General features: G+C 45.9%; 2 protein-coding genes across 2 annotated transcripts in view; one reads left to right on the top strand and one right to left on the bottom strand.

The window, feature by feature from the left end:
• Polr1D (RNA polymerases I and III subunit AC2 l(2)37Cg) overlaps window positions 1-22,973 on the top strand; it is a 389,457-nt gene that overhangs the window by 83,019 nt on the left and 283,465 nt on the right. The gene's annotated exons all lie outside the window — the stretch shown is intronic.
• LOC144129134 (dehydrodolichyl diphosphate synthase complex subunit DHDDS-like) lies at window positions 557-11,645 on the bottom strand. Its single transcript, XM_077663063.1, has 7 exons — window positions 11,292-11,645; window positions 8,227-8,444; window positions 6,860-7,002; window positions 6,606-6,722; window positions 3,770-3,871; window positions 1,570-1,792; window positions 557-729 (listed from the first exon to the last, which is right to left on the bottom strand). The coding sequence occupies exons 1-7, from the start codon at window positions 11,545-11,547 to the stop codon at window positions 595-597; spliced, it is 1,194 nt and encodes a 397-aa protein (XP_077519189.1). The 5' UTR covers window positions 11,548-11,645; the 3' UTR covers window positions 557-594.

The raw sequence follows: 22,973 nt of genomic DNA, 5'->3' as shown, positions 1-22,973 counted from the left end.
TTTGTCATCCCGTCATGTTTTCTTTTTATGTTCTTCAGCTTGCCATCGCTTTACAATATATACGACATTTTAACGGAAGGAATGTACGTTGTTTTTCTCAGACATTTTGCAGCAACTTTGCAAATCTTTAGTGCAGCTTTGCAGTGCAGCAACTTCCCATACATTGCGACGTAGATAAGGTCACGATGACTGAGCACTGGTCACTCGCAGTGCGCTGTTACGCAAGAAGGGCTTCAAGAAGATCATCTCAGATTTTTATATTTTTCAGCGAAAGCTGTCATGCGGCGCCAAAATAGGCGGTGTTCATGTTGCTCGTGGACGGCCCGCCTGTACACAACGGTAAATTAACACAGCTGGCAGCTAATGTGATACTATCCGCTGCAGTGCCCACCTAGAGCAAGACGCATAGCGATGGCGTTCGCTGAGTTTAATGCGTTAAGAAGCCCAGCGTGAGCACCTGGACAGGTTTATTTCGTGTTACTTTATAATTAGGCAATTAGTCACCCATGTACGCATGACCACTACAAACAGAACCATCATTAGGGCACCTTACTTGATTATTTATTCCTAGTAGCGGGAAAGGACAGTGTCGACTCATAAATGCGCCAGCCTCTGAAGGTGGGCAGTTCTCTCGGCTTCCACGCTTTTGAGAAAGGAGAGCTGCCGAAAAGATCGCTCGACGGGAGTGTCTTTCGATGCGAGAGACAGGCGTCCACGACTTCTCGCTGCCTGAAAAGAAAAACGGAAGGAAACGACCACGTTAATTAACTCCGAGGGGTCACACTGAGAGGTACGCTGAAGACAAATCGCGAGACATTTCTGTTCAGCTCTCCCCTGCAGCGTGCAATTAACCATGCGTGCCCAATTTGGAAAAGTAACTGTGTACACAACCATGCATGCGCTCTTTTTTTTCCCTCCGTTTCAACATCTTCTTCATCCTTTTCCACACTGTGCCGCTCAGGTGCGTCCCCTTGGAAGGGTTCCTGCTCCTTTCACTTCTTCTTTCCACAAAATATCTTTTAGGAATTTTCATGTATTCAATTCTCAGATATTCTCTCGCGTTATGTTGTTTTTTCTTTCCTCTTTAATTATTCCGATATATCACCCAAGGCACAGTCATTAGCTTGGCGCCAGTTTACCCTCTTCTTTGGGCTCTCCTCGCCCTGGCCAATCCCCTGTCGTGCTATGTCACTCAGGCAACAACAACACGCTCCAACAGTGCGAGCACACTCAAAACGAGCACATATCTCCATTCAGGGAATTCCCCTAAACATTGGACTGACGTAAGCCGCATTGTAGATTAGCTGAAGTGGTACGTTTTTAAAGCTAGTGATCTCCCGATGTTCCTTAAACATGAGCATCGACAATTTTTACACACCCGGTGTCAACCCTCAGTTACACATCCTCGTCTTAACCATTCCATGAAGGAACCACGGGTATACGGGCCTCCGGAGGCAAGCAAGAAAATAAACGTTCTTCTAACAAGGCTCCTCGCGATTTCGCGTCGTCGGAGCCTGTGGCAGACAACTTCTCATGCAGAGAACGCAGGAAGCACACGCAGTGACTCACCGCGAGCTGCCAGTAGCGCACTTGGAACCCGACCAGGGCCCATAGGTAGTCGCCGAAGGTGATCTCGGGAAGTGTCTTGGGCTCAAAGTGAAGGCACGCGTGGCTGCTCTGCCACAGGAGGAAGTCGCTGAGGCGCGTCTCGCCCGACGTCCTCAGGAGCATCTCCACGCCGTCTCCATCTTCCAGGGACGCGTAGCCGTCGACGAGCTCGGCCGTAATGTCACTGCGACGAACGAGCCCGCGCGGCAGAAACATTCTAAGGGGTTCGAACGTTGAACCCTACATTGTCTCAGTACGGTCATGGCTTCCGGTTGCCGAGCACGAGGTTCCGGGAGCGAATCCCGGCTGCGGTGGACGCGTTCCGATGCATGTGATCGAAATAAGACGATGCTGAACTGGGCGAGCTCGAGTACCTTAAAAGTCGGAGTAATAATAATAATAATTGTTTTTTTGGGGAAAGGAAATGGCGCAGTATCTGTATCATATATCTTTGGACACCTGAAGCGCGCCGTAAGGGAAGGGATAAAGGAGGGAGTGAAAGAAGAAAGGAAGAATAGGTGCCGTAGTGGAGGGCTCCGGCATAATTTCGACCACCTGGGGAACTTTAACGTGCACTGACATCGCACAGCACACGGGCGCCTTAACGTTTTTCCTCCATAAAAACGCAGCCGCCGCGGTCGGGTTCGAACCCGGTCGGAGTAGCTTCAAATTAGTCGGTTTGTAAAAGTGACTCTTAGGTATTTACAATGGAAAAAGTCGCGAATCTTGCTGTTCTCAAGGCGACACCAAGAAGAGCTAACGTTTTTCTTTCGTGTAATCTGCAGAAGCACAGTGTTATCAATGTTTAGATCCACATTCCAATTTTCCCACTATTGAAAAAATTCTACTAATGATTCTTGAAGCATCTGGCGACCTGGAAGTGATTAAATTTCTTTAAAATTTACACAGCCATCTGCAAACAATTTTACGAGTACTGAAGGGTAAATTACATATAGTAAATCATTCATATACACCAGATGTTTTAGGAAAGACTTTTAGTAATTCTCAAAATTAGGTTTTCTGATGTAAAAATTAAGCTTTTTCATCACACTATTACAAATGTTGGCGGACACCAGCAAGCAGGTGAATTATCCTTGGCGCTGTGGCTCGGCAAAATTTTGCTTTTTTGACTAATTGCATGCACTGTTGCTTTGCTTGCATGGTTTTCGAAAGCTCATGTATATTGGCACGATGCAGCCAGATTTAGGAGAGCCACAGCGCCGAGGATAACCACGTTTTCGAAATTGCGATTATAATCGCTGCCCTATCGAAAAACACAACAGAAAATTGTCTCTCATAGGCGATTGCCACGTGGTGATCAGCAGAAAATTTTCTGTTGTCCCAACAAATGTTCCTGCAGTATTTCTTGAAGTAACAACAAGCTTTTTCGATAGTACTGTGCAGTCTCGTGTCGTAATGACAAGAGCCAGTTCTGCGCAACAACAGACCAATTCGCAATACTACAGGAAAATTGTAAGGCAGGACGACAGAAATTTATTGTAGTTTGAGGCCGGCTGTGTCGTTCAAGAGCCAGAACACGATGAGTGAAGAAGCAGCGATTACATAGCAGATTTTTCTTACGTAATATTAAAACAGCACTAAGCAACAAGGACCAAGAACGAAGGGAACACCGCCGAAGGGGATCAGCGCCGTTGTGTGTGTGCTGCCTTCGTTCTAGGTCCTTGTTGCTTGGCGTTCTTTTAATATTATGGCGCATTTCCAACTCGCCCAATCTGCCGTTCTTCTACAGTTTTTCTTACGCTTCACGTCACATGCACGGACATCTGACGCCACAGCCATCAATCAAAATTGCCAATTGGGCGAGTTGGTGGGACATGAGTCGAAATGAGCAGCGCGGATACGGACGAGGACACGGAAAGAAAAACACTGACGACAGGACGGGCGCTAACACCTCCCTATTTTCGACACAGACATCGCTCGGCTGTTGAAACCGAAATGAAAACAGGTGACAAAAAAAATTCGATTATAAATTATTCAGCGGTCATAGGCGATTGCCACGTGGTGATCCACGTATAGTAGTGTCCTACGCATCATTGCAGAGGAGATGCGCGCGACCAAAAAATAGACGCCTATGATCGTTAAAAAAATGACCCGTTATGTGGTCAATGATGCCAATATATAGGAATGCAGTGATACTTACTCTGAGCGTAGGTTCCCCTCCTTGACAGCTTGAGCCAGACGCCGCGCCATGCGCGCCACCTGTCGACGAGAGGAGTAGGCCACGCAGGCAACCGTCGACGTCCTGCGCATGAGCAAGTGCGGGCGGTGTTCACAACTGCGCTGGGCAACAGCAGTGTTGTATACAGGACATTCAAGAAGAGCAAACCAAAGAAGAAGGCGAAGAGGCAGAAGAAAAAGAAGTGCGTGTCTTTAAAGAAAACAGAAACAAGGCACAGCGTTCGTCCGCTGTTTTTTTTTTTTCAAATTAAACGGAACAGCCACCAGTGAGAAATTATGAAATGCGGAACCATTTACATGGCTGGCTCGAAAAAAGGCCGCCACCGACAGGAAGACGTTGAAGTAACGAGCGTTAGGTTTATTGGCCATGCGTAAAACTAAAGTCGTTCCGCATTCAGCGGGGCCAGTGAAGAAAACCCTGAGCGGTTCCGGAAAAGTAACAACTTTTCCACCTAGTGGAGTGATCGACGCCTAGCGCCATCTAGCAGAGAAATTACGATGCACGTTTATCTCTTGTCGAGTTAAACCCCCTCGATATACGTCCCAAACAGAATTTGCTACGTTTGGGGGTCAATGTGGGCCTAAAATTCGGCTTGCGGTGCGATATGGTAACGCTTGAATTAGTAATTGCATGTATACAATGTTTACCTATTATTTAATTGTGGTTTTATTTCTATACCACACTCCATAGGGTTTTATCTGCCTACCAAATTCGGTACACAACTACCCCTGGATGGGTGCATCTTGTTGTCGGAGTATATATATATATATATATATATATATATATATATATATATATATATATATATATATATATATATATATATATATATATATATATATATATATATATATATAGCGGGACGATGTACAAATTGTTGTGATGGCGCTATAAGTCTCAAAGCGAGATGCGCTGTTTTCTAGTTGCTGCCACAGATGGCGCTGTTATCTCAGGGTGGTACTAGACCCAATTAAATTTCGAAACGTGATGAGTAGTTGCTGCCAGCGATGGCGCTGTGATCTCAGGGTGGTAGCAGACCCCACGAAATCTCGAAACGTGATGAGTGAGAGCTAACGTTCTTAACAGCCCTATCACTTTTCCACGGTGAATAGGCATTTCATGCTTTCTTTACACTCGAGCAACTCAGCCTATACACCCCTAAATCACATTTATTTTAATTAAATTCTCGCAGTTTCCGCAGTCTGCAAAGGCGGATTGAGAGATGACACAATTCCATGTAGTGTCATTGGAGTTGACTTCAATAAAATATTCAGTAATTAACCTCATCGTCACCATCATCAAGCCGGTTATGTCCACTCTAGGATAAATAATATTCCCATTTATCTCCAGTTAAAAGAAGGCACAGCGCACAAAGACGGGACTGAGGATGAGACAAACAAGAGACAGTCCCGTCTTTGTGCGCTGTGGCTTCATTTAGTACGATGTACCGACTAGCCCAGACAAACACCTTATTGCAGTACATCTCCAGTTACTCCTGCCGTCCACCAGCCGTTAGGGCACCACGTCCAAGCAAATTTCTCAATCTCAACTACACAACAGACTCTCCGCCGCCCCTGACTACCTTTATAATATTTGGAAGCAATTTTGTTACCCAAACAAAAAAAAAGTTATCCCCATCACTTATTACGCCGAAGTCCATTTCCGCTCGTTCATTGCCGCTGGGATACCTTAACTTCAGAGTGAGTTTCCAGGGAACAAATCCGAGAACACTGTTTGCAGTGACATCTAAATAACCAAGATCTAAATGCTGCCGCTTGTGCGAGTGTGGGCGGCGTTCCCTTGTGCATATGGCTAGCCTGCATTTTTGTTTTTAGCTGCTTCCCTTTTTGGTTTCTTAGTCCGAACTTCTCATATCTGCGTGCTTTCTGAATAAAGCAATCAGTTGATAGTGAGTCCCGTGTGGCCTTGCCTTTTCTTCTTTGTCCGTCGTCTTTGCGCTGTTGCAACAGTACCCAAGTTCCAACCAACTCGCCCAACTTTCCATTATTCAGGCGCATGCATGTTCAGTACGAATGCATTTTGGTTTAGGTTTATGGGGGTTTAAAGCCCCAAAACGACTCAGACTATGAGGGACGCTGTAGTGAAGGGCTCCGGAATTTTAAACCACCTAAGGTTCTTAAACGAGCACTGGCATCGCACAATACACGGTTCAAGCAGATGAAGCACACAGAAGGCAGCGCACAGACAAAGAATAACACGAGACAGGTGCAGGAGAAACGCCTGTCTCGTGTTATTCTTTGCCTGCGTGCTGTCTTTGTGCGCTTCAACTACTTACGCTAAGCACCAGCTTACCCCGGAGCATGTTCTACCGCAATACACGGGCCTCTATCATTTCGATTCCACCGAAATGCGACCCCCGCGGCCGGGATCAAACCCGCGTCTTTCGGGTCAGCAGACAAACGCCATACGTAACCACTGAGCCACTGTGGCGGCATGAATGCATTTGTTCCAGGTGACGTACTGATGCTCCCAACTCTCATTAACTTCGAATGTTTCGTAAATATATGACATGGACACCGGTAGCACGAAAAAATCCTAAAAAATAGTTGTGAACACCGGCAGATGCCCAGTATTCCGGAGCTTTCATATCTATAAATAAACAATGGCACATCACAGGTATTAAAGCACACCATCATCTTACTGTGCAGAGCACGGGCTGTGTCAGCATTCATGCTCCATGCTTTTATCCTCTGCTACAAACACTGCGGGAGAATTGAGATAATTGTTACAGTTTTCCAGCTAACCACAAAGCTGTGCGTTGGCAAGGGCCACTCACCCTGCGTTATTCACAGTGGCAAGGTCAACTCTTGCCAGGCAACGCTGCAGGTCATTGGGAAGCCTCTCCAGGTCGCCAGCGCACCGGATGCGACGCCCGGTCTTCCTGAAGTCGTCCCTGAAAAGGTGTCAGCCAGCTTGTAGCATGTCTAAGCATCTGAAGTGAATGAAAGCATGTGCTTACATCTGCATTTCCTTAACCCTTGCATTTCCGTTGAGCACGTTATTTCATCAGTATACAGACGGGCAGCTTACACGTTGTCCAAGACATGTCGGCAGCGTCGGCAGATCTCGCTGAAGATGCCGTTCTGCTCACTCTGGGGACGCGTGAAGTTATCGGCGCTGAAGACGTAAATGACCGACTCCTTGACGCCCACCAGGGAGCACCAGGTGCCGACCTGCGGCGCAGATCGAGAGGAAACAGGAAGAGCAGACCACTCTCCAAAAAAGGGGACAGTTATGATTACCATATGCTCGAGCGTATCATAAACGTGTGCAGAGGAAAACAACACAGATTTATCTAATATTGGTTGCTGAAGAAATACTACTGTCTTTTGCATCGGACCCAAAAATGCTAGTTGCCAGACGAGAGCAGCCGATCTACAGAACGGAAGGATCAAGTTGAGATTCTATCACTGCCGCGCAGTTATTGCTTCAACCAAGTGGAAACGCAAATGAGTCAGGCGGCTCAGATCACATATGTGCCTCGAAATCTAGAAACGCCTGCACGTCAATGAAATCTTGGTGGCTCCGGTAAAAAAAGCATTCGTTATTTAGCATATTCTCAAGTTTCACACATCATTTTTGGCCACCACGATTCTAAAGATGGTCTGTACGCGACAGTGCATGGTTTTGAGAGCCCGAGGGCGGGAAAAAAAATGGCGGGGTTTTAACGTAGTTAAACCGAGTAGTACGGGTCAAAGAACATGAGGCAACACCGCTTCCAAGGCAACCGTATGCGTAAGCTTATCGTCAGCCGCTATCGGCAGCCGCGCGTAGAGAGAAGGGAGGGGGGGGGGGGCAGCCGCCGACCGTCACCAAGGAGGGAGAGAACGTCTCCCAAAACCGCCGAAACGCGGCCAGCCAGGCAAGAACATACTATCAGGGCCAGGGCCACTAATTAAGCAACCTGCACTGACACCGTACAGTACACGGGTCTCCGCCGCCGCGGTGGCCGAGTGGTTATGGCGCTCGGCTGCTGGCCCGAAAGACGCGGGTTCGATCCCGGCCGCGGCGGCCGAGTTTCGATGAAGGCGAAATTCTAGAGGCCCGTGTATTGTGCGTTGTCACTGCACGCTAAAGAACCCCAGGTGGTCGAAATTTCCGGAGCCCTTCACTATGGCGTCTCTCATAGCCTGAGTCGCTTTGGGACGTTAAACCCCCATAAACCAAACCAAACCAGTACACGGGTATCCAGCATTTCGCCCGCATCGAAACGCGACCGAAGCGGGACCATATCCTGTGAGCCACCGCGGCGGCTAGCTAGTTAAAAGGGCTGAGATAAAAGAGTAGGGCGTCAGGTAAGGAAGGACGCTTGACTTTGCATTTTCTTCAGAGAAGGCAAAAAATAAAAGATCCAGGAGACTGCGGTATGCACTCGGAATTCTCTCTCTCTCTCTCACCCTGCTGAGGACCTGCGAGCCGGCGAGGTGACCGTCGTCCACGGAGACGCCGTGCTTCCGGGCGAAGCGCCGGTTTCCGTCGGGGATGATGCCGATGGTGCGCGGTACGGGCCCCAGGCTGAGAAGCCAGATGAGCAGCCGCTCGTACCACGACACTGGCACGAAGCCGAAGACACCGCACTCTTCACCGTCGGCCGAGTGCACAGCCGAGGGGGCGCCTGCACGCGAGATGGACACCTTTCAATCAGTCTTGCCGTGCTTGCGAACGCCAAGCGCAGTCAGTGGCAGAGCGTACAACAAGGCAAAAGAACTCTGTTCGGTCTAAACAAGTGTGTTTAAAAAATGCATATTTCGCGAGGAACGACGCACTTTAGCCTAACCAATCGAGTGTTCTTCATGGTAATGCTATTACCTTGACAATTCACATAGATGTAACGTGCATCGGTGCGAACACAGTTACATGTCTTTTCGGCCTTCCAACCAGCAGCATCCATATGACGTAACATGGCGTAATCATATGACGAGGCCATGACGTAGGCATCTGGCGTAACTCCGCGACTCCCTCAAAAACTCAGGCGAGAGGAAAGCAAATTTGCTTGCGAATGGTTCTTGACGGGACAGGTTCTCGATAGAAGGTCCTCGACAGAAGATTCTCGACAGAAAGTTACAGAACGACTGTAACTTTGCTGCTAATGAGCCGTTGCAAGAAAATTATCTGGCTGTGCGTTCCAGAGATGATGTCTGGCGTTCGCCGGCGTATACGATATTTTCGACCAGAAGGTGGTCAGGCGGCTTTCAAGCCGTCTTATTTGCGCAACACGATAAACACAAAAGGTATGTTTCTGTGCTAAACTCAAAGTTGTAAATATTACTTCTCGGGCATTCTCATTCAATTAGTTTTATAAAAGCTCCCATATATGCATATTATATTCCTTGAGATGATTTAACGTTCTCTTTCATATATTAGCGCGGCAGTAATTGCATTTGACTTTCTGTAATAAAGCGTCAGAATGCAGAAAGCCTTAAACCCGCTGCAGTGCGCCTCTTTGAAGCAATTCCTAAGTTAGAGCGGGCCGCCTACCTTGAAATAAGTTTGGATGTACCTCGGGTTTCAACATGCAGGAAAAAGAGCCGGCAGTCGTTTTAATCAGTGTCTACAAGGCTGCAATCGAAGGCTCTCGACCACTGCCAGCTGGCATGGTCAGCAGCCAAGCACGAGCCGACCTATGCCCGTGCATGTCAGGCTAAGAGAAACCGGCTACCTGCTATCTGCCAACCCTTTACCAGCTACCGGCCATCGCACATGTCTGATCGCGACGTGCCTCATAGACTGTAATGTTGCTTTGGTGGGTAGAAATGCATTAAGCACTGACCAATGAGCCGCTTTTCAGTCTGCCAGACGATTTCAATTTGCGCTAAGGGGAGCAGGCGCCTTGGGCTTTTCAGACGTAAGTTTTAGTCACCGTACCGCGGAATGCGTGCAGTTGTTTTCTATTTATGGAGTTTAATATCCCAAAGCGAAGGGACGCCGTAGTGGAGGAATCCGGAAAATTTCGACTACGTTGGGTTCTTTAACCTGCACTGATATCGCACAGTATACGGGCCTCTAAAATTTCGCCTCCATCGAAATGCAACCGCTACGGCCAGGATCAAACCCACGTCTTTCGAGTCAGCAACCGAGCACCATAACCACTGAGCCACCGCTGTGGCTCGCGCAGTTATGGCCAATATGTAAGAAGCGACAGTGTTTTGCAGTCTTGTCTGACTGTTACAAACGAGGTATTAACCCTGTGAAGCAGCTACAGGAAAGCTTTCGTGCTAACATCCCAGCGTATTCAAGCTGCTTGCACGCACCGACCGAAGCTCTCTTCTCGCGTCTTGCTTATAAGCCTCGCCAGGAGCGGCCTTGTGGCGACAGCTGTCAGACAGCCATGTTCGCTGTGCGCAGTGCTCGGAACACATCGGCCGAATTCGAACTACATCGACAACGCCAACAGACAAGAATCCAGGGGAAGTTGTCTCTTTATTAGGGATATACGAATACTACTCGTATATCGATTATGCAGCTTTGCTACCAAATCGGATACGAACAGTATGGCTGAAAAGCGAATCGAACATTTTTACGAATATTCGCACAAGTAGCGAATATTCGTACAAAAACGAGTAATTGTGCGATGTAACGAAGCGCTAGCGTTGTTATGGCGTTAGAGCTGCAGCTGTTAAAAGACGCAACACGTTGACCTTCGAAACAAGAAGTCAGTATAATATGAACTCTATGTCCATCGAGTTATTATGTATAGGAAAATTACTTTCTGTTACTGACGACAAGAACGGCTAAACTAGAGCCACATCTGGGCGCATGAGTCTGGCGAGAGTTTTTGCATAGGTAATGAATGACCTACGAGATCAGGCGTCAAGGCAGGGCTTGCTGAACCTGCATGCCTGAGCTCTACTGCGTCGCCGGCCAGTCTCCAAGGCTTTGCATGAACGTTATGAACGCTTCCACACGAATGGATCGAGCTGCGATACCGAATTCTCCATCCAGAACATATCGCTGACGGCATCATGGTACGCGATGATGGTGTGGGGACCTGTTTTGTGGTACAGTCGTCGAAAAAAAATTCGGCGGTGCTTATTCGAACCTCGTGCCAATTATTCGAACAGTATTCGAAAACATGAGGACAGATTCGATTCATTTAAGATAAATTTGAGCATGAACGGATTCGTTGGACGAATTTAAAAGGAGAATATCTGCATCGCTATCCTAAATTTTCGAATATTCACACACCACACTCTTAACTGCTACATATAATTTCTTGGTGCATGTCGCTACCGAGATGTAAAGTTAGAATGAAATCCTTTCTCTGTTACTTTTACGTTTGCCAACCAAATTTCATTTGGTATGCCCTAGCTTAATACGAATTCAAATTCTATGGCTTTTTCGGGAGCGGTAGACCTTATATTCCTGGCTCCAGACGCAGGGCACTGTCACTTCACGTTCTTCTGCGAGCGAAAATCGGTTCCGATGTTCTCAGCGTTCAGAAAGAACATTGTGCCACACTCACCCATTTGTTCGCTTGCCTTTCGTCTCCGCGCGAATACCAACCAGCCCGCTGAACGCTTATGCGCGCCGGCCTGGAGATATCGATAGACGCGGAAGCGGCTTTTATATACCTCCTCGAGTGTTGGTCGGCGGGGCAAACACGCCGTCTCCTTCTCAGTGTTTGGCTTCGTTTGAGGTCGCAAACACACATGTCTGGAGGTGCTCGCGGCTTGAGTCGTGACTTTCCTCAATGTCCCAGTCAAGTTTGCTTCCAACATAGAGGCTCAGTTTCCCGTGAAGATGGTTTGTTCCTCGATAGGTTGTGAGCGACGGCCAAGTTGCTGGGATGGTTGTAAAGCAAGAAAAGTTCGTTAGGTAGTGAAAGTGACAGAAACCCGTCATTGCTTACGCAATTATCAAATTCTTCATTAACAACTCACTAAAAAAAGGTAGTAAAAAGGCAGTACAGCAGTTACTAAATCTTCCGGCATTTTGCTACTATTTTGCTGAATATTTCTACCCTATTCAAGGTAGTAAAACTCGGCCTTTCCTACCTTTTTACCGCCTATGGTCGCTAGTTAGTATCTGGTTAGTAACCGTTCCTTCAACCCTAAGATAAAGTCGTAGAAGCTAACTGGCACAGACTGTTTTGTGAATAAAAACATTTCGTAAACAAACATTTCTGCAGCGTCGTGGGGTTAAGTAGACTAACCTGGTTCTACAGTCGAAACTTCATAATTAAGGCTGGCATCTTAGCACAACGAGCAAGAGCCACTAGCTCTTAACTCATGTCCATTTTTACGAAGTATAAAATACGGAGAATGATTTGCCCGTGAAACGCGCAGCGGGCGTGTCCCATTTGTGCAACTCTTTCTGATATGTGCTTTTTTTGCCTTACGCATCTTTGTGTGTGCCCAGCAGCGTAGTTTGATGACGTCACCTCGCTGGATTTGCACACGTATCACCCAGTATGTGCAAGCCAACGTGTGTGATTTACGACCAGCACACCCTGGTTGCTCTCACTGGTGTCGGGCACTGGTCGTATTGAACATACGTAACGCTTTTTTATTTTTCCAGTGTGTACACAAATTTATCAAGCCAAGCCAACACACAGTTTTGAAACTTAACAGCATATGCGGAAATGGTTTCTACCTTTTTTATAGTAAACACTAAACCTTTTTGTTCGTGACTGCAGTGCTCTTCACAAGCTTCTTTAGGCATTAGCTGCCTCCAGTTACTAAGAAAATGGTCTCCGTGACAAGTACTTGGTTAGTAGTTACTTAGTGCGTGGTGTCAGTGCACGTTGAAGAACCCCAGTTGGTCGAAATTTCCGGAGCCCTTCACTACGGCGTCCCTCATAGCCTGGGTTGCTTTGGGACGTTAAACCCACATGTTAAGTGGAAGCCCACAGGGCCGATGAGGGGGGGGGGGGGGGGGAATCGAGGAATGTACGCCGAGGCGTGACGCCCGCGCTTAGGGTGAGCTGCGGCACTAACCCGTTATGTTCCGACGCGTGGCAATCGGTGGATCGAATGCGCATGCAGCGAGCTGCGTACGCAGAGTCACGCGCCCAGCACGTTCCAGGAGGAGCGAGGTTCACTGGGCTCGGACCGGCGAGCCCTGGGCTCCGCCCACTTGCACATACGGTGCCACTGCACTGCGGTTGGTTAAAATTGGGCGAGAGCTAGATTACTCAAGCTCGGCCCAATTATCGAAGGGGTTAAAACCCGCTGCAAAGAATGACTTAGCACGAGCGCGTCGAGTCTCAAGCTCGGCCGTTTTTAACAGCCTTTTTATCAGCCTTCTTTAAACAGCCTTGTCATCACTGCCTTGTATTTAGGTCCCGTCTTTAATAAATAAGTTTTGCTTTGATAAGTTGGAATTGCTGCCCCAACCGGCAACGTGTCGCCGGACGAAGACCTGAAGTGCTCTTCGTACTGCTAACCGCCGTTCCCATCGGGAGGAGGGCAGAGAAGTTTAACTCTACATAAACCAAACGAAACCAATTCTCCAAACTTTTTCTTAGGAGCGCGCAATCCCAGGCATCCGCCTCTCTTTAAGTATGCGTTGAACACAAGGAAAATGATTTTTTTTTTTCAAAACAGTGGCTAAACATTGCAATCTACCGAGTTGAAACAGTGAGGTAATTCTCCTCTACCTATAGCCGGATACAACTCAAGTCTGCACTCAAGCTCCGCCTACATTCAGGACCACCGAATAGAGTTCCTCTCTGACAAAACGTAGACCGTTGTTAAAAGATTTTCTTGTTATCTATGCAAGAAGCTAATCACGAATCGAAATTATGAGCTCAGTAACTTTAATGCATCTGGCTTGTTTGGTGCAGCTAAATATTTAAAAAAGTACGGCAGAGACACTTAAGACTGTTTCCGTGAGGAAATGCGAAAGCATTACTGTCCCTGAGTGCGTCTATTTTAATCAGTTAAACAATCAATCAGTCAGGTTTATTTCACACCAGTGATGTGAGAGGCAGGGACAAAAAGCCCTGCTATGGTCCCCGCCCCCTACAGCAGCTTCATTGAACACAGAACCTAAAATTTCACAACGCTACAGAATTAGCACATCATATGCCTATCAACATCTTCGTAACCGGAAAGCAGTAGTCAGTGGTTTTTATTAAAACAATAATAAAAAGAAGGAAAAGATTTTTGCTAGCCCCGGCATCTGCCATCGATACTGAAGCACCTGAGCTGGGGCAGCGGAAATAAAGGATAGCAGGCAGAATGGAGAAATAAAATGAAAGAGGTGAGGGGACAGGAAGAGAGAATAGGGGAGAACATAACCGGAAAAGAACATGTTATTTTACGACATACATTTACAAAGCATTAATACGGGACGTAAGCATCAAGTTTTCATATCAAGCGGAAAGCACAATAGCAATGTTCGACTTTGTCCAGCAGTAGAATTTAGAACAGTATGACAAAAACACAAAAGTTGATAATACATATAATGAATTCTGCGGGAAAAAAAGGAAAGGAGATCGGAGGGCTATACCAATTAGAGTTCTTCGCTGTTGTTGAGAATTAACGGAATTCATCGTTTGTCTACCATAGTTAGGCCCCGCCGCCGTGGCTCAGTGGTTAGGGCGCTCGACTACTGATCCGGAGTTCCCGGGTTCGAACCCGACCGCGGCGGCTGCGTTTTTATGGAGGAAAAACGCTAAGGCGCCCGTGTGCTGTGCGATGTCAGTGCACGTTAAAGATCCCCAGGTGGTCGAAATTATTCCGGAGCCCTCCACTACGGACCTATTTGTTCCTCTCTTCTTTCACTCCCTCCTTTATCCCTTCCCTTACGGCGCGGTTCAGGTGTCCAACGATATATGAGACAGATACTGCGCCATTTCCTTTCCACCAAAAAACCAATTATTATTATTATTACCATAGTTAGCTCGCGCCCGAGGTAAAAACCAGCTGTCTCTAGTGCGTGTATTGTAGGTTCGTTCTTGAGATAGACGACAAGTCAACCAGAAACTCAGTGCCTTGCTTAATGTTGGATTTAAACTCTTATGCAAAAGGACAGGGTACAATTGCATAATTGGAACAATGTGTAGGGCCTTCAGACAGGTTTACTGTGTGCATAATGTGGAATGTCGTTTACACAAGCTGCTTTTTTTTTGGTAGTATATGAAGTTTCGTAATACTGGAGACAGTGGTTGCGCCCCAGACTAGGAAACAATAATTAATGAGACTGGAAAACAATGAGTCATATAAGGGTTTTTTATGCATTGGGGAAAAAAAGTATCGATACTCAGATAGGGTACCTACAGCTCTTGAAACTTTAGTAGCCATCATATCTACGTGAATATCCCATGATAATTTCTCCTGAAATGTGGCACCTTAGCTTTTAACGGAAGACACAATGTGTATTTTCGAAGGACCCATTGACATTAGCTCAGAAACGGACTTATTTCAGGGTCTAAAGAGCGCAGATTGGTATTGTTTATGTTGATATTCAGCGGGTTAAAAAAGTACCAGTGGTGTAAAGAATTCAGGCATCTTGTAGCATCTGTTTAGAGGCTCTATACACATGGCGCTTAAAATAATAGGCTGGTTTCATTAGCGTAAATGACATAAGTTGTGTTAGGGTCAATATTTACAAAATAAGTTATATAGATATTTAAAAGTATCAACAAGAGTAAACTACCTTGGGGTACGCCGGCAAAGATACGCTTCTGGGGTCAGACACGTTATCATTAATTACAACCTGCTGGGAGCGGGACTCTAAATAGGATTTAATAAAATAAAAACAACCTCTGAAGCCATATGTATCGAGTTTTGCTAGCAATGTTCTGTGATAGACCAGATCAAACGCATTTGAAAAGTCTACAAAAATTTCTACCATTAGCTCTTTCTGTTCAAAACAATCTAAAATTAACTAATTTTATGTAAGCAGGGCGGTCTCAGTGTAGCAGAACTTTCGAAATTCATGCTGAGTGAATGTTATTAGCCTATGTTTTTCAAAGAACTTTAAATCCTAGTATATAGTAGCATTTATAAACATTTGAAAAATAAAGGGAATACAGGTATTTGGGTGGTAATTAGATAAATTATTATCCCCTCCTTCATGAATTATAACGATCCTTGCAGTGTGCGTGCTTCTATGGAAAATGCACTGGGTAAGGCAACAGTTAAAGATGTGGACCAAAGTGGAACAAATAAGATCAATGATATGTTTGAACGGCTCTCTCTGAAAATCATACATGTCCATAGACTTGCTGTTTTTAAGAGAATTGAACCATTGCTTAATCTGGTTTGGCCTGTGGGAGCTATAGGAAAGTAGTAAATTAGTTCCGCTAACCCAGATATGTATGCAAGTAAGGTCATGAACGCTACGCACAATTTACACAAATAACGTTGAACGCTAGCCCTTTTCCTATCAACTTCTCACTATCGGCTGTGATTTCTAGTTCACTACTGTTTTTCTGTGGACTCATAACGTTATTTATCTTTTTACATACTTTATGACTTCGTTTCAGGATATCACTGCTAAATAAATTGTGGAAGTATTCTTTCTTAACATGGCGAAGGAATGATGTCCCCTTATTTCTGCAGGCTTTAAATATAAGAAGGTCGTCTACATTTCTGGTCATAACGAAACAGTTATACCGCTAATTTTTACGTTTTAATATTTTTAAACGTTGTTTGTTTACCCAAGGTTTGCGAGCATTCTTTGGCTTTCTGGAGTTTCGATGTGGGAAACTTTCAACCTATACTATATTTTATGGTCTTTATAAATGTATCATATGATTTATAGGGATCTAAAATCTCAAAAACAGGACTCCAAGTTATTTGTTCAAGTCTAGACCAAAAGTAGACAAGGTGCCCTCACTGACGCAGTGTCGGTCTCTTTTTAAAGTTCTCTCATTGACGAACTGCTGTTCTTCCTAAGGAGTTCTATATGGTTTAGTCTTAAGCAGATATATGAAGCAAAACATTGGCAAATAATCACTTATTTGCACAGAAACAACGCCAGACACGACTGTCTTCTCACGCAGATTTGTGATGAAAGCATCTATTCCAGTCAATATCACGGGCGCGTTGGGTTACTGATTGTATTAGCGAAACCATTATGTTCTAGTACACTATTTATTTGATGTTGCTGAGTTGAGGATGTCTATGTTGATGTCGCCACCAAGGATTACACAGTTTGTTTTCGGTTACCAAAGTTGAAGAAGTGTCAAGAAACGAAAAAAAAAAAAGAAACGCTGCCACCTGCGGGAACGCGCAAAGAAGCAAAAATGTTCTGCCCGAGCATTGGGTTAAGTACTTTGAATTCTTCACACGATTTGGTAAAACAAGGAATTCCTGAGTACCTAAGGATTCCTTTGCAGCTGTCATTAAACCACCGCCTTTTTTACTGCGGCGGTCTAGCGTATATGAGTTATACTGCGATATGATAAGTGCTTCCTGATAATCACGACACCATGTCTCGGTGAACATAATTATATCAAACTTAAAATCAAATAGGCTAAGAAATGCGATTATCTCATCCTCTTTGTATCGCAGAGATTGCGCATTAAGATGAAAGGATGACGCGACTTTTTTTTTTTGCATACAGACTACTGACATCAGCAGGCACAAGGAACCAGGAAACCATGATTAACCACTTGGGGATTGTAAATAAGACCAGGGAGCTCAAATAATCTGTTCAAGGTAATTGATGCAAGTTATCCGGACCACTGATGAAGTTTCATCCTCATTGGCTAAAATATATATTTGACCATTCCTTGTCAACGCAAACTTCCACTGTTTGTATTTTTTTCGAGTCACTGTCATTCCCATCAGCTCCTCTTTAGAGATGGACACAAACGTTCATTTATGTACACAGGATGTGCGTCAGAATGACCCAGATCACATATTGTGATTCTTTCTTTTCTATTTTTTTCCTGAAAGGCGTCTGGCTCTGATCGTTTCTGAATTTGCATTACTAATAATAATAATTGGTTTTGGGGGAAAGGAAATGGCGCAGTATCTCTCATATATCGTTGGACACCTGAACAGCGCCGTAAGGGAAGGGATAAAGGAGGGAGTGAAAGAAGAAACGAAGAAAGAGGTGCTGTAGTGGAGGGCTCCGGAATAATTTCTACCACCTGGGGATCTTTAACGTGCACTGACATCGCACAGCACAAATTTGCATTACTATGTTTTTGCATGCGGAATATTTAGTGCGGACACGGTGGCACACTTCAGTGTCTTCGGATGTTACGGACACAGTCAGAACATTGACAATCACCTCAATATTATCTGGAAGATTTTCCTTATCAGATTCTGGCAGGACAGTGATTTATAGGTGTCGGTTTTTAGGATACTCCTCCAAGCCTTAGCTCACGGTCAGAGACCACTTTCTTTAGCTCATCTCGGTCAGAAGACATCGCGACGTTATCGATCAGCCATTAAGGATGTTTTCCTCCTAAAAGGCAGCAAACTCAGTGACCATGTCATTACATTGTTCGCTACAGTTCTATGTGACACTGCTCGGAGCTTGTTCCGCAAATCACGTTCAAGGACGCTTCACTATGTCAGTCTCTTTTCAAATTCTGTTCTCATTTTACGCACCTTTTCAAGCTCAGTGCGCATGGTTAAACAGAAAGCGATTCTAGCGGTTTAAATTGAAATTGGTTTTTGAGGAAAGGAAATGACGCAGTAACTGTCTCGCACACCTCGGGGGACACCCGAACAGCGCCGTAAGGGAAGGGATAAAGGATGGAGTGATTTCGTTTCATAATTGAGCGAGGAAAAAAATTAGAGGACGCTCAAGCTTCGTCTTTAAGAGTGGGACGCGACAGCGTGTTGCAGCGCTGCCAAGGGTTCCACGGAACGCCATTACCCGTTTGGCGCGACGCCATGCCCGTTGGAAAATTTAAGCAAAAGGAAGTGACGCCTGTCTCACATATTTCGGTGGACACACGAACCGTGCCGTAAGGGAAGGAAAATGAAATGAAAATTGGTTTTAAGGAAAGGAAATTACGCGTCTCGCGGTGGACACCCGAACCGCGCCGTAAGGAAAGGAAATGAAAATTGCTTTTAAGGAAAGGAAATGACGCCTGTGTCGCGTATTCCGGTGGACGCCCGAACCGCGCCGTAAGGAAAGAAAAATTGGAGAACGCTTAAGCTCAGTCTTTAAGACTGGGACGCGACAGCGTGTTGCAGCATTGCCAAGGGGTCCATGGAACGCCATCGCCCGTTCGGCGGACGCCTTGACTGTTGGACAATTTAAGGAATGGAAATGACGCCTGTCTCTCATATCCCGGTGGACGCCCGAACCGCGCCGTAAGGAAAGGAAAAATTGCAGAACGCTTAAGCTCAGTCTTTAAGAGTGGGACGCGACAGCGTGTTGCAGCGTTGCCAAGGGGTCCATGGAACGCCATCGCCCGTTCGGCGGACGCCTTGACCGTTGGACAATTTAAGGAAAGGAAATGACGCCTGTGCCGCATATCCCGGTGGACGCCCGAACCGCGCCGTAAGGAAAGGAAAAATTGCAGAACGCTTAAGCTCAGTCTTTAAGAGTGGGACGCGACAGCGTGTTGCAGCGTTGCCAAGGGGTCCATGGAACGCCATCGCCCGTTCGGCGGACGTCTTGACCGTTGGACAATTTAAGGAAAGGAAATGACGCCTGTCTCGCATATCCCGGTGGACGCCCGAACCGCGCCGTAAGGAAAGGAAAAATTGCAGAACGCTTAAGCTCAGTCTTTAAGAGTGGGACGCGACAGCGTGTTGCAGCGTTGCCAAGGGGTCCATGGAACGCCATCGCCCGTTCGGCGGACGCCTTGACCGTTGGACAATTTAAGGAAAGGAAATGACGCCTGTCTCGCAAATCCCGGTGGACACCCAAACCGCGCCGTAAGGAAAGGAAAAATTGCAGAACGCTTAAGCTCAGTCTTTAAGAGTGGGACGCGACAGCGTGTTGCCAAAAGGTCCATGGAACGCGATCGCCCGTTCGGCGGACGCCTTTACCGGTGGACAATTTAAGGAAAGTAAATGACGCCTGTCTCGCATATCCCGGTGGACACCCGAACCGCGCCGTAGGAGAAGGGATAAAGGGGGAGTGAAAGAAGAAAGGAAGAGACAGTTGCCGTAGTGGAGGGCTCCGGAATAATTTTGACCACCTGGGGATCTTTAATGTGCACTGACGTCGCACAGCACACTGGCGCCTTAGCGTTCTGCCTCCATAAAAACGCAGCAGCCGCGGTCGGGTTCGAACCCGGGAACTCCGGATCAGTAGCCAAGCACCTTAACCACTGAGTCACCTGAACTTTGAATTTCAGTGTATTCACGTCTTTCCCTCTCCTCTCGTCACTTTTTGCACGCTGGAAGGTAGGCGCTCCTTCGCCGACCCCTCTCTGGGAGCGGAGCTTCCTGACCCGCCGGAGCTAAGCGGCTTATTGGCCGCGGCCACGGTAGCTGCCTGACGTCTGCAAGAATCTAACCAATGGCCACCTCTCACCTTGTCTACGCAGATGCAGGGGACGGAGGAGGGTGCGAGCATGAAAAAGTCGCCGGGAAGGGCTTGCCAACTTTGACGCGTGATTGTGGGTCGTCTGCTGCGTGTAGAAGCGTATCATTTGGCTCTGGTTTTCATGGCAACACAGTGCAGTGATTAAGAGAGTTAATGTGCTCTCCTCGGAAGGCATCTCAGAGCCCCTTTAAAGAAGGCGACCAAGTGTTGGTTTCTCTTTTATGGCCACTCCTCAGTTGCTGGTCACAAATTGTTAGCACATTTTGTGGCTCTGGGGATGGCTTTGGGGCAGTATTAGCGAAATTGTTCTGCGGTGCATCATACATATATCTTACAGATACTGATGCCAAAGTGGATGTAGTAGGATGGCAAGTTGGGCTAGTTGGGTGACATTCATTTTGAAGAACACAGCATGAACAAGGATGCAGGACGAAACGTACACAGCACAGGTGCCCGTGTTGTGCATTTTTTTTGTCCTGCATCCTTGTTCGCACCGTTTTTTCCTTCAAAATGGCCATATTGGAGACTGACTTGTGGCAATTTTATATCCCACCAGTCAGCTCCTTGAGTAAATGCCTAGTAGTGACCACATACCATCACAAATATATATAGTAGCAGCACTGCAATAAATTGTCTTTCTTTTTAGGTTTCAGTGGTAGAGACAAGAACCTCCAAATATCATTCCCGCACCTTTGTGAAGCATCACGTGCTGTGTGATGTCAGTGCACATTAAAGAACCCCAGGTGGTGAAGATTATCCGTAGCCCTCCCCTATGGCGTTGTTCTTAGCCTCAGGCGTTCTGGGACAACACTAAAACCATACCAAACCATCACGAGTGGTGTACTGATTGACTGACCCTCCTTTTATCTTCAAGTGCATCAGAATAAACCTTGTGAAAGTTGGAAAATTTTTAGCAAGTGACAAATGCACATTCATGTGTCCTTTTTGTGCATATGACTAGGTTTGTAGCATTTAACAGCCAATCTTTGTATCACCGCTTCCAGAAGGTGAAGAGGCCCACCATTACTGTGCGTAGTTAAAGTACAAAGAACAACAGTCGGGCCTCCGAGCAGTGCTAAAGCTCACGAAAGCCCACATAATATCCGAACACATTTCAGAAAATAAGTGTAAAGCTTGCTGTGCAGTAAACTGGTCACGGATGTTTTTGCTTTAAATACAGCAATGAAATGCTTCAAGGTCTTTTTGTTGAAATCGTTTAGCAGAATGCTCGAAATGAAATTCATTGTTCAGCCGTTAAGTGCAAGCACTTCTGCCGCCATGAAATTTTGCTCTAGGCAAGATGAATACAGAAAGCTGCATGGATCCAGTGGGGCATCCAATTTTACATGAACAAGCAATTTATTTGACAGCCCCAGCAAAAGAAAGCCTCAGGAAGTTCAGCATAATATGGTAGAGCACTTTACTGCGAGTTTACAATCCTGAAAACTGATGTAAACAATAATTTGTTTGGTATCTGGCTTGCTTAGACTGCATAAAACCACCTTCCAGATGCTGAAGAACATGAAGTGCTTCACACCTGCTGCACATACATAGAAACATTATCCAAGCAGGGGCGAACTTGCTTTATCAGCAAGCCTACGTGTGCTGCCCTGACAGCAACCTTGCATAGCAATGTTACCGTTATTGCAAGATTGCCGACGTCTAGTTTTCAGTATGCCCAGACTTCAAAATTTGGACAACATTCCCTAGAGGTAAATGCAAATGTGCTGCCTATGGATACGAATGCTTTAGTTTTTTACCTCTACAGAACTGATGTCTTGTTCGTACTTCCGATTTTTCGGCACAGCAAGACATGTTGCAGGACATGGTAGGCAACCATTATTTTATTAGCTGCTGCAGTAAAAAACCAAGTACTAACCCCGAAATAAACTGCAGTTTAGGGAGATGGACCAGAGCTAGAGCTGAAGCTGCAGGATCTCCTAAGCAACAAGAACCTGCAGAAAGTCATGCAAATAACATATCGCATCCTCTAAAAGTAAGAACAAGATTAGCAGGGATTTGTACAGTTTACAGACTTTTCATTGACTCATCTTCTGTGGCACAGACCACCAATCATGCCTTGATAGCAACACAACAGGAAAGGTGTTGGACAATCATAAATTAATCATGCGTGCCAGCAGATATGTGAATCTGGCCAAGTTATTTTTTTGTGCCTGCCCTACATCTAATTTATTTAGCAGTTATTTTGTCACTAATAAAAATAGTTTAAATTCCTTGTTAGACAGCCAAACTGCCACTGCGAGTGTTGTATGCACTTTGTAGCAACTACGGTGTAAATCATTCATTTCATCTGAAATGTCACATGCATATTTTTACTAGGGGGGAAAAAAAATGAGACCATGAGAATGACTGTGCGTGTAAAGTGCCCTGCCAGTGGAGGCGAAAAGTAGGGACACTGCCGGCTTCTATGTTGATACCTGTCTTTGTGCTCTTTGTTGCATATTATGTGCAATAAATTGTTCATTCTGCATCATTCGCTTTTTTATTTTGTGCATGTACGCCGCTGATGACAGCAACAGGTAAGGTACAGAAATGATTTACATTAATATTTTAAAGATGACCATGGTACAATATTGTAATGTATACCTAGGCACGTCACAATTCATGACGGCATTATTCAATTGTGATTGGGGCAGTTAACGGAGCCATGCCATAGCATGTCACTTTACAAATAGTGGCACCCTGCTGGCACTATGATGTGTTAAAATAT

The sequence above is a fragment of the Amblyomma americanum genome, chromosome 4 (genome assembly GCF_052857255.1).
Source record: "Amblyomma americanum isolate KBUSLIRL-KWMA chromosome 4, ASM5285725v1, whole genome shotgun sequence".
NCBI lineage: Eukaryota > Metazoa > Arthropoda > Arachnida > Ixodida > Ixodidae > Amblyomma > Amblyomma americanum.
The sequence above is the reverse complement of the archived record's forward strand: the minus strand, read 5'-3'. Positions and strand labels throughout refer to the sequence as shown.